The sequence below is a fragment of the Phaenicophaeus curvirostris genome, chromosome 4 (genome assembly GCF_032191515.1).
Source record: "Phaenicophaeus curvirostris isolate KB17595 chromosome 4, BPBGC_Pcur_1.0, whole genome shotgun sequence".
NCBI classification, from domain to species: Eukaryota; Metazoa; Chordata; class Aves; order Cuculiformes; family Cuculidae; genus Phaenicophaeus; species Phaenicophaeus curvirostris.
The window spans coordinates 48,600,091-48,616,539 of NC_091395.1; the positions used below are offsets into that span (position 1 = coordinate 48,600,091).

At 40.8% G+C, this 16,449-nt stretch overlaps 1 protein-coding gene across 4 annotated transcripts in view; it reads left to right on the plus strand.

Moving 5' to 3' along the window:
- The window catches only part of DLC1 (DLC1 Rho GTPase activating protein), a 219,971-nt gene extending 205,164 nt beyond the window's left edge, over nucleotides 1–14,807 (plus strand). For all 4 annotated transcript variants that reach the window (XM_069856003.1, XM_069856004.1, XM_069856005.1 and 1 more), the window contains 11 exons: nucleotides 592–655; nucleotides 3,445–4,871; nucleotides 5,987–6,163; nucleotides 8,099–8,258; nucleotides 8,499–8,697; nucleotides 10,786–10,999; nucleotides 11,381–11,495; nucleotides 12,406–12,630; nucleotides 13,329–13,546; nucleotides 13,724–13,897; nucleotides 14,424–14,807. In XM_069856003.1, the coding sequence (XP_069712104.1) occupies nucleotides 592–655; nucleotides 3,445–4,871; nucleotides 5,987–6,163; nucleotides 8,099–8,258; nucleotides 8,499–8,697; nucleotides 10,786–10,999; nucleotides 11,381–11,495; nucleotides 12,406–12,630; nucleotides 13,329–13,546; nucleotides 13,724–13,897; nucleotides 14,424–14,544 (3,094 nt within the window). In that variant the 3' untranslated portion in view covers nucleotides 14,545–14,807. The remainder of the gene's footprint in view (nucleotides 1–591; nucleotides 656–3,444; nucleotides 4,872–5,986; nucleotides 6,164–8,098; nucleotides 8,259–8,498; nucleotides 8,698–10,785; nucleotides 11,000–11,380; nucleotides 11,496–12,405; nucleotides 12,631–13,328; nucleotides 13,547–13,723; nucleotides 13,898–14,423) is intronic.
- The last annotated feature ends 1,642 nt before the right edge of the window (nucleotides 14,808–16,449 follow it).

Consider the following 16,449-nt stretch of genomic DNA (forward strand, 5'->3'; position numbering starts at 1 on the left):
ATAAAAGAAACTTTCAGTTTTGGAATGAAAAATCAGGCTGTGTTTTGTTTCATTTTTTGAACTGGTGCCTTGTCTTGTCTCAGGACTGTATTGAAAATAATAGACGCCTAATAAGTGTAAAACAAGTTTGCTCCTGTGAGGGTTTAGCTTATAAAATACTATTTTAAGCCAGTGTGCTTTTTTCACAGAGGCATATGTACACAGTGTTAAATGAGAAGCCTTTTCCCTTATTTTCATTTTGTTAAGATTGATTGTTTCAGAGTTTGAGTATTTGCTATTTGAATAAATGTAATTATTACAATTCATTGGATATAATGTACTTCTCAACTTAGTCTAAGTTTTCCTTCACTTCTCTTTACTTTGATTCAGGTAATTGTGACAAATAGTCATCCCTCCCCCCTCTGAAGTTAGAATACAGCCAAATGTAATGGGTTAATGGTTAAGTATAATTAGGGCTCTAATTGAAACTCTGCTTGTGGCTATTTGTATGCAAAGCAATTTGGGAACAGCCTTCACAAAAGCTTTTGAACTGGAATAGCCTGTGTCAAAACACTGGAGTGTTCTCTTAACACGGTTTCCTTTACTTTGCAGGCGCTTGAATACTTTAAACAAATGTGCAGTGATGAAGCTAGAAATCAGCCCCCACAGGAAAAGGGTAAGTTCCCTTAATATTTTCTGTTACAGCATTGTACATTAATCAAACCAAAAAAAACCCAAAAAAACGTCTAGCAGATTGCTTAGCTGCAGTCTAGAATAACACCTGAGTAGAACCTGGCAAGGACACTCAGTCAAAACTCTGCTTACATTTCATTTTGTGCTCTCATTGAGTGGCAACTGCAGAGCTTGGCCTCAGGGAAAGGTTATTTGTCTAGCTAAAACTTCCCTGGATGCTGCTCCCAGTGTGAAAGGCACTGGGCTGCTTTGCCTGCCAGTGAGGTTGTCTTATTGAAGCATATTACCTGCACTCAGGCAGGATTGTAAAGAGCAGACTTGACAGAAGGGGACCTGAGTAGCTGACCTGAATGTTCATCTTCACAGTTCTGGTTCTTTGCTGTCACATTAGAATTGTATTGCTTGATTATAGTGTAGACAGAATCAGTGAGACCATGCCTGGCCTGCAAAGGAGGGAGGTAATCCTTTGTAGGACTGGGCAAGTTGTTTCCTTGCTTTTTAGTTACAGTGCTCAAAATTAAAGCAATAGATATACAGAATACATCAGTACCTTTTTGGAAAGTTTGCATATTTCCAGGGAGCTCAGCAGGAATTAAAAGCGTTCCCGGTATCTTCAGGACCCCAGTGGGGCATGGTGAAAAATAAGAGAGTATCTACTGTAATTTTAGTAAGGTAGTACCAACAGTACTAGTAAGGTACCACTCAAGAGCTGTCTTAAAATTTTGTGTGTGTCCTAGGAGGGATCAGTAGTTGATATCATCCCGTGGGATGTGACAACTGTAGATAAAGATGGCTAAGCTAAGGCAATGCAATGCTGCCCTACCCTTAACAAGAATGCATACAAATGTCTGAGGTTGTTTACCATGAATTAATCCCCTCTTTCCCTATCTGTTTGTGGTATGTTGGAAAGAGCATCCAAGCTCCTGAAGATAACACTCTGAAACAGCTTATATAGGAACACTTTAAAAGTAGGAATAGACAGCTGGATTGCCATTTATGACTACCAGAAGATTTCTCTCCTTGTTCCTGAACCTTGTTAACACTGGAATGATCAGTATTGCTGTCAGAGGTCAGACCAGACCCATCTTCAGGTCCACACCCCAGGTCTTCCAGAGTCTAGATGTTACCTTTTGTTTCAGTCCTTCCTTATTTTCATTCACCACCCATGTTCTGGAAGATGGATTTGGATCCTATTCCCTTTTGTTGCTGACTTCATTAAAATCAATACTTAGCCTTTAAAGCTTTTTGACACTAGGGAAAAATTATGTGACAGAAACATATGTTCCCTTATGTTTGCATTGACCTCTTTGCATATGAAGATCTTTTTACTGCTCCTTTTTTCCGGTAAAACCATATTCACAACTGAACTACCATTATTACCTATTGGTTTCAAGTGACTTTTTTCCTCCTGAAACTTTTAAATAACCAAACTAGTCCTCTTAGTTTGTCATCTGTGACATGGACAGAAGTAGTTGGTAGTACCTGGGACACAAAGAAAATGATGCTTGCTCTGTGTCCCTTGTGTGTTTGGTCATAAAAAATAAATATGGTGTTTCACTTGTTTTGCTGAGCTGGTGCTATTAGAAAAACAAGAAAAAAAATAGGAGAGGATCTGTGACTTAAGTGTGCATAAATAAAATACTTAAAATACAAATAATTTACTTTTTTTTAAGAGAATAAGTGTTTGTGTTTCTGGTACACAAACAGTTACCACTGGGGGCATGCATGTGAGTTTGGTTTTAAATTAAAGCAGTCTAAACAAATGAAGTGAAACTCATGGTGGCAACTGAACTGCAAAGGTTATTTTATGGTTTTATAGTGTCACATTAAAATACCTCCATTGGTTTTATTCTCCTAACATGAAAATTTCCAGGTATTTGGAAGACCAGATATGTCAGGATCATTCCCTTTCAGTATTTAGCTGAAAAGATTGTAGGCGTAATTGATGTATGTGTAATTGTACCCTCAAGCATTACACGTATGTCAAACATCATCAGTGGAGATGTTATTTACAATTTACCTACGTGCTATAATGTCAGTAAGCTCCTGCTGCTCACTATCTATGAGTGTTAAAGTTTGCCTGGAGCGAGACTGAAGTAGAAACTTCACAGGACATTCTTAAAATGTTAGCTGCTAGCCTGTGGGAGGGAGAGTGGACCAGTTAGGAGCTGGGAAGCATCACACTCTTGCAGTGCAAGTTTCTTCTGCTCTCTCATTAGTCACAGCTAGGAGACTGTTCAGACTTCCCAAATGGGTAAGGAATTAAGCTGCTACAGTTCAGACTGTGTGAGAAACATCTTGTAATTGCAAAGAGGAGTATAAACACAGAGTCACTATCAACAGAGTGCAACTTTGGAGAAAATCCAGAGGAACCCCAACCCCTGTCTCTGGTTTAAAATTTTATGCATGCCAGGAATTTCCATTGATCTGAGGGCTGTCCTCTGTGACCAATTAATTAGAAGTCTATGGACACTAGGGGTTTTAGAAAAGAGCAATTTAAAGCAGATTGTATTGTTTGTTTCTTTTTACAAAACATATATCTTTTGTATTTTAAAGCTGTCAAAATATATTGCCTGTCTCATGTTATCTTTTCCTGTGATGGTCTTTATGGCCTAATCTTCCTCTCCCTGAAGCAAAAGACTGTTTTCACTTTAAATTCAGTGAGAACAAGGTCGCGCTAAAGCTGTTTATCGGGCATTGTATTTAAATGCAACCGCCTTTACTGTTTAGGCAGTTTGCAAGCAGTACTTTCAGGGTTCTTCTTCCTTGCAGAGTGAAGATTCAGATGAAGATGAACCTTGTGCAATAAGTGGCAAATGGACTTTTCAGAGGGACAGCAAGAGGTGGTCAAGGCTTGAAGAGTTTGATGTATTCCCTCCAAAACCAGACTTGAATACCCCCTCCCCAGAAGCTCCTCACCTTACTAATGCAGCAAGCCGTGAGAGTGTGTTAACAGACCTCAGTGAACACCAGGAGGTGGCTTCCGTTCTGAGCATCAGCAGCACCAGCAGCCACCATCCAGCCCTTCAGAGTGAGGCATCTAACACCAGGACAAACTCAGTTGTGAGCATTTGTTCATCAAGCAATTTCATAGCAAATGATGACTCATTCAGCAGCCTGCCCTCGCCCAGGGAGCTGAACAGCTTCAGCTTCAACACGAAAGCCAATGAGAAGAACACCAAGTCTAAAACAAAAAGCTTGCTCAAGAGAATGGAGAGCCTGAAAATCAAGAGCTCTCACCATGGCAAGAGCAAAGCTCCTTCAAAGCTTGGCCTTATTATTAGTGGCCCCATCCTGCAGGAGGGCATAAATGAAGATAAACTGAAACAACTTAACTGTGTGGAAATTTCTGCCCTCAATGGTAATCATATCAGCCTCCCCATGGTACGAAAGAGGAGCGTCTCCAATTCCACCCAGACCAGCAGCAGCAGTAGTCAGTCTGAGACAAGCAGTGCTGTCAGCACACCCAGTCCTGTCACACGAACACGCAGCCTCAGTGCATACAATAAAAGGGTGGGCATGTATCTAGAAGGCTTTGATCCCTTCAACCAGTCAACGTTCAGTGATGTAATGGAGCAGAACTTCAAGAACCAGGGAAACTTTGCAGAAGACACAGTTTTTTTTATCCCCGAAGATCATAAGCCTGGCACTTTTCCCAAAGCACTCTCCAATGGTAACTTCTCCCCGATAGAAAGCAACACCTCTGTGAACTGGAGAACAGGGAGTTTCCATGGACATGGCCATCTCACCCTCCAGAGAGAAAACAGCGGTGACAGCTCCAAAGAGCTGGATATGGGGAAAAGGCGCAACTCCTCTAGCTCAGTGAGCAGCCGCCTCAGCATTTATGACAACGTGCCAGGCTCTATCCTGTATTCCAGTACGAGCGACCTGGCTGACTTAGAAAATGAAGACATATTTCCAGAACTAGATGACATCCTGTACCATGTCAAAGGGATGCAGAGAATAGTAAACCAGTGGTCAGAGAAGTTCTCTGATGAGGGGGACTCTGACTCAGCGCTTGACTCCGTCTCCCCATGTCCTTCCTCTCCAAAGCAGATCCACCTCGATGTAGATAACGATCGAACAACACCAAGTGACCTTGACAGTACAGGGAATTCACTGAATGAAACAGAAGAGCCCTCAGGGATGCAAGACAGGAGGGACTCTGGGGTGGGCGCATCTCTGACGCGGTCCAGCAGGTGAGATCATAAGCGCTGGGACTTGGGGTGGCCCTGGTGAGGTTCCCTCTGCACAGGTGGCTATTTAGTAGCTGCAGCACACTCAATTAAGGTTTAACAGAAGTTGTGGTCATTCATGCACATGCATGGGTTCCTGTCACCTCCCAGAACAATTATAGATGAGGGAATTATGTGTGCAAGACTTTTAGACAAGTGGTTCCCACACCGTATGGTTGTATGTTCAGCCTGAGTTGTCATTGAAAAACAGCCCTCTTGACAAGACAGCATTAGGAGCAGTACTAGGGGAAGGTGATTCTTCAGACTGAAATGGTGTGTGGGAGGCAGAGGAACCTCAAGCAGGATTATTCACTTCTTAGGTTGGCTGGGAGGATTAATGTAAGTGTGGTCCGGTTTGTGTCAGTGTGTAGTAAAAGCCTTGACTTTTAGGCTGTTACAAAAAATTGCACTTTTCAGTAGCAGGCTGTTTCTTAATAGCATGTTAGGGCATCAAATCTGAGGGGAAAATGAGATTTATTTACTTTCTTTACTTGATTGCTGTAGCACAGTGGGGAACTAGGGGAGCTCAGTGGCCTCCCAGTTTCTGTTGGGAGATTTACCATGGGATGGATGACTATATTTTTTAACTCCTTCTAGATTTGTTTCCAGTTTCTCTTCAAAACTGGCAAAAATCATTTAGGACCTGATTTCTGCTGTCATTTAGTCAGCTACAGCTGTCTGTATAAACTTAGTGGGACTCGCAGAAGTGCTTAGTTACCACTTGATGTGTTCTAAATATGCGGGCCATTTTTTCTTAATGGAATTTTTTGATTATCACTGCCTTAATACTGAAAGGGCTTCTGAAAAAGGGTTTTGGAACCCTTGGAGGATATCTGGTAGGGCAAGATCATGTAGTCAACCATGAGCTGTGGATCAGCATGTTCCCATCTGAAGGACCCACGTGTGCCTCATTGCACCAAGTAAGGTAGAGATACTGCCAGCTGATTCTTGTGAAGTCTCAGAAGAGAGCAGCTGCCTAGTCAAGGGAGCCTAGCAGTACATTTGCAGTAATTCCTGCATGTATTTTGCAGGGACATTTCAGTGATCAGTCCTTGCTCTGTCCCCCATTTTCTCTGCAGGCACAGGCTGAGGTGGCACAGCTTCCAGAGCTCCCACCGACCCAGCCTCAGCTCAGCGTCACTGCAGATCAACTGCCAGTCTGTCACGCAGATGAACCTGCTGCAGAAGTACTCTCTCCTGAAGCTGACTGCTCTCCTGGAGAAGTATACGCCTTCCAACAAGCATGGTTTCAGCTGGTAAGGGCATAGAGCTGTGTGTAGATGAGCCACCTACATAAGAACGACCAGTTGCTTGTCCCAGGCAACTCTTGGAAAGATGTAATGAATCCCTCATTTTCCATATTCGCACTTCATCCTCCAGCCTGTGCTGACAATGATTTATGGATGGTTTCCCTAGACAGGGTGAAAATCACTAACCCTTTATGTAAGTGTAATCTTACTCGTCTTGAGAAGTATGTTTACAACGGGATATGGTAGGGAGTGAAAGCAATGAAATGGGGGCCAGCTTTCTGAGCAGAGAGATGTACATCACCCATAGCAAAAGAAGGACTGGTTTTATATTGAGGCAGTTAACTAGCAGTGGCATGAACCTCAGTAGATCTCAGTAGATGCTGGCTTTTCTTCAGTTATTCTTAAATATTTGCACTAGTTTCTCTGTATAATTATGTCACTAAATAACATAAGTTTCTTTTAGTTCTAGTTTCTGATTAGCCAAAAACCAACTCCCCTCTTTAAGGCAAATTAAATCCACCACTGTAAATCCAGTTAATTTGCAAAAAGATCATGGCAGGGGTGGTGGTGAAGAAAGATTGGGAGATCAATAGATTTTTTTTTGTAGTCAGCAATTTCTGCTGTGGCCAGGTGTTTGTGACCCAGTTGAATGTCTTTTGTCAGAATGAAACAGAAAACTCTTTTATTATTGTATCTGCAGTACAGCCCATGTAACTTTCAGGACGCAAAAGGCACAATAAAATTTTTCTACTCCTTACCATAGGCCAGCCTCCTCCCTTCCCCAGGAGTCATGGAGAGTTTTTAGCTTCAGCATCAAAGTACCTCGTGTTCAAAGGCTGTTATTATGTCAGCCTTTCTAAATACAGAAGTTGTTTGTTCTGAAAGACAGAAATAAGTATTGACCAGTTACCCCTGCATGCTTCAGATTCTCGGTGGAGTTCGCAATGTGTTTTTTTACATTCCATTGGCATGTTTTTTGACAAAGCAAGTATTATTCATACATATATCAATAATGCCCTAAACTACTGTGTGGCAATACAAATTGGTTCTGTTTTACTAGGTAACAGATTAGTCAGCTGTACATCTAATGTGCTGTTTGTATAGCTGTACTATATATTGAAATGTTAAATAGGTCTCCCTGTTTCCCAGTGCTACTGTGTTTTTTAGTATTGCACTGGACATCAGCTTTTTTCCATGTTTAGGAAAATGATCTCAATATTTTCACATTTTAGTGGCTTTTTTTTTTCCTTCATGAAACCAATACTCTTGGGGACTTAAGAGTAAATCATTTCTTTGTATTTAGCAACTTTTTCCTTGGAGTCATAAGCAGATGGAAAGGCCTCTCATTGAAACTGGAGTGGGAGGTGGGGGGTAATAACAGTGACTGGATGACAAGGAGGGGGGATCCCTCAAAGGGGTTGTTTATAGAGCTGAAGTTTTTAGCTGACAAACTCAAATGTATTACATCAGTTCCCTGCTGTTATGCACACTGGTGGGTGGTGGACCCAGTTTGAGAACTTCGCAGAACAAGTAGTTGACATACAAAAGCTCATTGTTCAAATGCCCATCTTTCCTGAAACCTAAAGAAGCAGTGTTATAAGGGGTCACTGACCGCAGGATTTATTTTGATTCTTTCGCAATTCAATCTGGCCCCTGCAGTTTTACCCTGTATCTTTTGTCCTACTAATATTGATGGAGTAGCACCACATTAATACTTATAGGCAGCATACTGCCCTGAATGTCAAGCCTTTCTCTTAGAGAAACTGTTTTCTATGCTCTCTCCCTTCCCAGCCCTGAAAGAATTAGCTAATTTATACTGTCGCTGTTTTCATATTACTAAAGTATTTCACTTCTTTCAACTTTTTTTAATTACTGGAAATACATAAGATAAATGGTCAACAGAGGTTTAATTTAATTTTGTCGTTCCCTTTGCTTAAATAGGGCAGTGCCAAAATTTATGAAGAGGATAAAGGTGCCAGATTATAAAGACCGAAACGTGTTTGGAGTACCACTGCAAGTCAACGTCCAGCGTACAGGGCAACCTCTTCCACAGAGCATTCAGCAAGCCATGCGGTACCTCCGCAACCACTGCCTGGATCAGGTGAGTTTTGTTGTAGTCTCATCCACATGCATGCAGCACCCAAAACTCAGCCTTCCATTAATTTTTATTGTTCCTGGGTCGAACTGAAAAAGTACAGTCAAAGCAGAATGAAGTAGATGATTAATGCAAGGAAAGCTTTCCATGAAATTAGAACACATACATAAGAAGCTAAGGAGCATGCTTAGATTTCAAATTTGCTGGACTTATTGCAAATGTATTTACCTTTTCATATATATTTAGGTTGGACTGTTTAGGAAATCTGGAGTCAAATCAAGAATTCAGGCTTTGCGTCAAATGAATGAGAATTCAACAGACAGTGTGAGCTACGAAGGCCAGTCTGCTTACGATGTAGCAGACATGTTAAAGCAATTCTTCCGTGATCTCCCTGAGCCTCTAATGACCAACAAACTCTCTGAGACCTTCTTACAGATATACCAATGTAAGTACTCAGATTTCTGTGGCTAGTCAGCAAATGGTCATTTGTGCAGTAAGGGTAGAACGTTCTAATATTGCTCCTCTGGGCACTTCACTTTGTGTATGTTAGTCTTTGCCCTTCTCTTGTAGCCATTATAGTTCAGGCTGCCTCATAAGGAACTGATTTTTTACATTCCAGTTGTATAACAATTAATAGCACAAATTCTTTTCATTTCATCTTTCTCTGTAGCTTGGGAACAAATATAAATCCTCCATCACACACTATAAAGCTTCCTCTATTCTCTGAGCACAACAGATACTACGACTTTAAAATAAGCCATGCCTGATGTGGGTAGGTAGAGTTGCTGTGCAAACTAGGCAAACAGAGTTTGGGTCTTTCAAGGGGATTCAAATACAATAAATTACTGAGGGGTTTTTTGCAAGAGCAAGGCTGCCAAAAAAAATCTCTTTTCTTATTGTTCATATTCTCCTATCATTCGCCACAACTTTTGAAAACAACCTTTTAAGTTGAAAGCTTTTCTGTTACTGACTTTAGCTATTTTACTGATAGGTACCATAAACAGAAAATGCTTAGAATAAATCACATTAAAAATGGAGATATTGATGCACTTGAAAAGATATAATTAATCTTTCTGAGGTAACAGGTTCAACTCCACGAAAGGAGACATTCTCTTTTGTGAGCTGGATAAGTTGAGTTCAGTATAGATGGTAATTGGGTTCTGAATCTTTCCAACACGTTGTCTTTCAAATGTTTTCTTCAACATTGCTTCACTGGAAATACTCTCACTTTATAAAATTGTCAAAGATGAATTAATGTTTGATGACTAGAACTCCAAAGCTTTTTGAAATATTCACGGGGATCCAAACTGATTGATGCACTATGGGCACCTTGCTGATCCTGTGGTTTCTCTCCCTAATACCATCCCAACTCTCTCTCCATGTATTGTTCCCATGGTAGCGCAGCTACAACAGAACTTAGTGCAAAACCACCTTCTTGGAGTCCTTGCTGTATTTTGTGCTTTCCTTATGATGATAGTTATAAAAATATTATAGGAACTTCCTTCAGAGGCAAAGGGCCTTAAAGCAGCTGTAAATTTTGCTTCCCTGCAAAGGACAAAAATTTTCCTTTGCTTTGGTGTTATGTACCAGGCTGCGCATTGGAATTGTCAGCATGTGGGTTAAATGTGCTTTGAACTGACTGAGGGAATAGTGTGAAAACCAGTGGGTTTTTTGCTTTCTGATTTTCACCTGCTAGCCTTATGAGGTTACTGAAGCCCAAAGCAAATACCTATTAAATATCTGGTTAGCACCATGTGTAGTATGAGACATGGCATGACGGTGGTGTGGTGCTAAAGATGAAATAAATGCTCCAGGATTCTAATGTTGTCTTCAGAGGTGGCTTGTTGGAAATCCCTTTATAAGAAGCAGATCTGGTCTGGATTATTTCATTTTTTTGTTCCCTTCAAGTTTAGAGGAGAGGGCCTTGTATAAAGACACATGTCAAATTTTTCCAGTGACTGTTTGTTTTTAGTAACCAAGGAGCCATTTAATGGTATGGGGCTTCACAGCGTTGACTTTCTTTTTCCACTGCGTGACTTTGAATGGTCTGCTTAGTAAAGCAACCCTCTGTGTTTGGTAAATCACTTTCTGGATATTTTATGACATCATTGTTGAAAAGGTTTGCTAGCCAATTTAGCTAATTAATTCATCTATTCTAAAATCATTCGTGTTTTGAATTTCTTTGAAAGCCAAAGAATTTTTAAATTGGCTGGACTTCACTGCCTGACTCCAGGCTTCTGTCATTTTAGTGCATCTGCAGGAGCATGTAGCTGTTGAAACTAAATCTAAAATTAACTTTGGCCTAGGCACAACTTCTTGCTTGCATTTCTTGTGAGGCAGGAAATAGCTGAGGGTAGTAAAACTGCTGGGTTAAAAAAAAATTCCTTTGTGTTTCCCATGAATGGTATGCATCCTGAAGGAAATCACTTCAAACCCAAATCAAGTATTTGAAGCTGGAGTTTGCTTTGGGACGTATTCATGCTGTGTGTGTGGAAATCAATGAGCTGATGAGAGAATTACTAATATTATGCAGATGTGCCAAAGGATCAGCGTCTCCAGGCCATCAAGGCTGCCATTATGCTCTTACCCGATGAGAACAGGGAGGTCCTCCAGATTCTCCTCTATTTCCTGAGTGATGTCACAGCTGCAGTGAAGGAAAACCAGATGACACCAACAAACCTGGCTGTCTGCTTAGCACCTTCCCTCTTCCATTTAAACACTCTGAAAAGAGAGAATTCTTCCCCAAGGTATGTTTCTGGGGAGCAGGGCTCTTTGCTGCTGGTCCTGTACCACAGCTAGCAGCGATGTGCAACAGGCATGGTCTAGCATTGACCCTACTACACCTCAGATGTCACCAGGTGTAGAACAGTTATGGAATCCTACCTTTTCTTAGAGATTAATTAAAATGTAAGCATGTTCATCAAAAGGAAGAAGTGGGTGGCGGTCCAAAGGAATATTTAGAGAGAGTACTGAGAGAAGTCAGTAACATGCCTGGATTTGTTCCCAGGCAGCACTGCTCTAAATAGTCAGCAGTTTGGGGGATCCTGCTGTTTTCTTATGAAGCATTTGAATTGCTTTGCATTAAATAACTGTATTTCTGTGTATGTGGACTCTGTTTCCTTTTGAAGAGTGATGCAAAGAAAACCAAGCCTGGGAAAACCGGATCAGAAAGACCTAAATGAAAACCTGGCTGCAACCCAAGGGCTAGCTCATATGATTGCTGAATGCAAGAAGCTTTTTCAGGTAAGACATCTATATGCAAACCTGATGGGTAGAATGTTGACCAACAAGGCTTAGATCTACTGTATAATGGAGAGCTAGGAATTGTGTCTTTATTGTAATAGAGTTTAATACATGATAAATACCTTTTTAAAAAACTTTCCATCCTGATCTGAGTGCATACATGAATTGGAAGTGGTGCCAGAAGAAGAGAGAGTTGTTTAGTTGGCACTGGCACTTAAAAGTCATGAGGCAGTTGTGGAGTGAGACATTTTTATTATATCTAAGCTGCATTTGAGATATGTTTTCAAGCTTTTATTGTGCAGCCATGAGGGTCTGTGAACCTCAGCTCTAATTACAAAGCAAGAAGCTATTTCCAGGAATTTCAGTGTTTGTTTTATACTGAAATTCCCAAGAGTTAGCAAGACTAGTCCACAAAAGTGACCTGGAACAGGATACTGTCAGACCATAGGTAGAAGGGTCTTTAGGGACTAAAGAATGCTCCCTCTAGGGCTCAGGATGAAGAACCAGACAAGTCTCAAATTCTGGTTGTCCTCAGCGTCGTCAAATCTTTTCAGAGCCCACCACTGAAGACATGGCAGTCTCTTTTCTTGTGGTTGACAACTGCCCCTCCTTCATTGAGTCTGCAGGATAAACTGTGCAGTGGGAATGGATCTGAGTTGTGTAGCAAAGAGGGATACTCCACAGAGAAAAATAAGACACCCCGTAAATGAGAGACTAATTCAAATTAAATCAAAGTCACAAATTTTAATTTTGCCATCTCTTCACATTGAGTCATTGATCTGACACATATGTGTCTCACCATTTCCATAATTAGTATGTCCATCTTTCTGTGGCTATCAAGCTGCTAGTCTAACTCTGTGATTTGGGGAGAGAGCTGCAAGAGGATGTTTTCACCCTTGTCGCCCCTCAGATACCCGAAGAAATGAGCAGGGGCCGCAACTCATACACAGAGCAGGACCTGCGTCCTCTCAGCCTTGAGGAGCTCCGGGGCGGCAGCAGCACCACCACCGAGCCCTCTGACTACCACTGCTACCTCCAGGACTGCGTGGACGACTTGCTCAAAGAGATGAAGGAGAAGTTTAAAGGCTGGGTCAGCTGCTCCACCTCAGAGCAAGCAGAGCTAGCCTACAAGAAGGTGTGTACCCTGTCACTCATGCCATAATACTGATTTTTAGCTTGTCTTCTCTAGTACCAGCAGGCTTTTTGACACAGGATATTACAGACGGTTCAGTGCACACTTTTACTTTGTAGATAGTTCTAAGAAAAAAAGCCTTAATCTTTTGACATAGTTGCACCTAAAACCAACATGTCTTTCAGCAGTAGTCAGCCAGCATGCACTGATCTGTGTCCTTGTGTTTATCCAGGCCAGGAGTATTCACTGTATTGCATTTACGTGCCTTCACTTAATGTGTGCAGAGTCTCAACAGACTGACTGAAGCATCTAAGCACTGTCACCATACAGGCAGTAGGAAAGAATTTTCTTGGCCCTTATCTTGCACAGCTGCAAGCTAGCACAGAGAAAAGTGTTTCAATGAGATTTAAGATATGTAAAAAAAGAAAGACTTGGAGAATTAGGATATTTTTCTGTAGCATCATAATTTAATAGCGGCCCATATTGGAGAAGATAACTACAGCCTAAAAATTATTTGGAAGTCAGCATGCAGATGCCTTTAGCTCTCAGGAAAACAACCTTAGTCTGAGCTTACAAGCTTAGTGCAATATATACATATATGTGCGTGTATTTAATTTGCTATATTTAGCCAACAGTCAAATAGGAAAGAAAAGGAAGTGTAAGAAGAGTAAAACTGACAATTCTGTGCTGATTTTCTGCAGGTATGTGAAGGTCCCCCACTCCGGTTATGGAAAACTACCATTGAAATCCCAGCTATGCCAGAGGATGTTTTAAATCGTTTGCTTAAAGAGCAACATCTTTGGGATGAAGATCTTATAGATTCAAAAGTAATTGAACCTTTGGATAGCCAGACAGATATATACCAGTATGTCCAGAACAGCATGGCACCTCAGCCAGCCAGAGACTTCGTAGTCCTAAGGTAAGACTTTTATAAGTGGTGATGTTGATATCCTACACATATGGCAATCTCACATACAATTTCTGTAGAATGTAAGTTATATAGGTAAATATCTGCTTGTGTACGATTTGAAATCTTATTAGATGTTTGAATTACTTTTTGTCAAAGATAAGGCTTTTCTCTTCTTTTATTTCTTAGAACATGGAGAACAAACTTCCCCAAAGGAGCTTGTGTGCTTTTAGCAACCTCAGTGGATCATGACCGTGCTTCAGTGGCTGGTGTCAGAGTTAACGTGCTCCTGTCTAGGTATCTGATTGAGCCCTGCGGGTCAGGAAAGTCAAAACTTACCTACATGTGCAGAATTGATTTAAGGTATGAATTTCCATGTTGTCCTTTACCGGTGGTAACTTTTCTTGTATAGTTTCCATATAGTCATCACAAAGTTTAGACAGTTCATCAGGCTTTAGCGTGGCTGGTAGTATGTACTTCTCAAAGACACGCACAGAGGTCTCTGAAATGTTACAGAAAATTGGCTTCAGTGCACATCTAGCAGCCGGTATGGTTTGTTGCTTTAGAAGCCCCCAGTATGTGCTCCACCATACCTATCGGTACATGATCCCACCCCTTCCCCTGACAGATGTATTTGGATGCAAGGACTTGTTAGTTTTAATGTTAAGTTAGTAAAGAAGATCTCAAAACTTCTCATAACTTTTCCTCATGGCAGCAAACTTGTTTTTGAGGAGCTGTATATCAATGAGGCTAAACTGAGCAATAAGCAGTAAAAAGAAGATTTCCTAGTCAGGTATTTAACCAGGTAGATATGTATTTAATTCTGCCAAGAAAATGCATGCACAGTTACTGGTATCCATTTCATTGTTACTTTTTCTCCACACATCAGGGGCCACATGCCAGATTGGTACACCAAGTCCTTTGGACACTTGTGTGCATCTGAAGTTGTTAAGATACGAGACTCTTTCAGTCATCAGAGTCTGGAAAACAAGGAAGTAAAATCCAGGTGACTACTGAAGAGGAACATCTGTGTGCTCCACCCCTCAGCAACGTAGACATCACTTAAAACAGGCTCGTCCACTGCAGACCAGGCTAGTGTACTATCTGCAAATCACGTTATGAAGGGGTGACAGCATGAGAACTTGACTGTGAGCATTACTATAGGACTGTGGCCATACCATACACTTTAAAGCTGCTTCCTGTCTGTGTAAGGTCTATAGTGTAGGCCTCGACTGGAATACATAGGAGGACTGTGCAAAAAAAAAAATAAAAATTCTACTATTAGATGGTTTGAATTGCTTCTGAGAAGCAAAATTCTTTAAATGCAAAATATATTATGAAATATGGTGAAAGCTCATCATTCCCATGTGAAATACTTAGCATTATGTACATACCCATGTCATTTTATTTGTAGTGTGTTGAGGGACTGGTGTATCCACTGGAATAGTTGGTACTCTTCTATGTGTTCTCACTGAGATAAGCAGAGAAAGGTTTGCACAGAGAATGAAGTGTGAGTGAGTGTGTTAATGGTTGAAAGGATAGAAGAAGTCGAACTTGAAATGTGTCTGGTACACTGATAGGCCACCAGAATGGATGCTGGATACAGTTCAACCTAGAATGGGACTCCCCTGTGGACCAGGAGTAGCCATCCTTCCCATGTGCCTGTTCTGCATTTTCCTCAGCTCTAACCTTGTTAAAAACCCTAAGCAGATGTTACAAGAGGCTTGCTCCAATTACTGTCCACTCCTTATCTAAATCATCTTTTAGGAGTGATTAGCAGTTCTATAGCAATTTTAAGTAAATATACTTAAGCAACGCAGCAGCTTAGAAATGAAATGTCTATGCAACGGTGAAGAGAGCCAGTAGTGTAAATTGTTAATTTGCCAAAACATATTTGTTGCTTTTACTCCTGCCTGCATTAACTATAAGGGTTTTAATGAGCAGTGAGCTTTTATATATTTTACTATATTCTGACTGCTCAAGAAGAAAAAGTCAACACTGGAGTTGTGGTGCCAGGAGGTGGCGGGACTCCTGTAGCAGCATGTGGGGTGAGGTGGCTAGGAAGAGTCACATGAGTTCTCTTCCTTTCTTTTCTTCCTTTGCCTGTTTCTCTAAAAGCTGCACGTTATCACAAACAGAACTTGGATGTGAGTAATTGGGAGGGTTTTACTTGGGGGCAGAGAGAAAGGTGGGGTTTTGTCTTGGGTGTTTTGTTGGGTTTTAAACTCGTTGCGATATTCCCACCTCCTTGAGCATCAGCTTGTATGAACTGTAGGAAGTCTTGAGGTCCTCTGGTAAGATGTCTTTCTGTAGGTTTTACTGTAAAGGTAAAGATTTGCTTTTGAGGTGCAGTATTAAGTGATAAATGTATTTTGTGGCTAGGGTATGAATGTGTTGCAAGATGGAATTTTGACTGAGACTTTTTTACCATTGTCAGTATTATTTTAAGCTTTTTGATGAAGAATTTTTTTATTATGGCAAATAATGTAGTACTTCCAGTAACAATGTTCCTCCTGAGTAGGAAAAACTTGTATATTCTTCTACATCAAACACTATTGAATTTGTAAAATTGTATGTTGTACATATACCATTCTATTGTAAACATGTATACTTGCCCACAGTGTACTGTCAAACATAGATAAAGCATGATAAAGATTATTTAAAATATACTTGTATTTATACCTCAGATATTCTTTTTGGGTTTTTGTACCTCAAGTATGTTTTCTATTGTAAATGTGCTTTACATGACCATGACCTACGTGAGAGAAAGGAAGATGTTCTAACTTGCTAGAAATGTCTGTACAGAATATACTCAATAAGTGCACTATTAAATGTTTAAAATTGGAGAAGCATAATGGGTTTTATGTTATTCTGTATCCTTCTTTCCACTCTTGTGCCCAGAGGAAGAGACATTT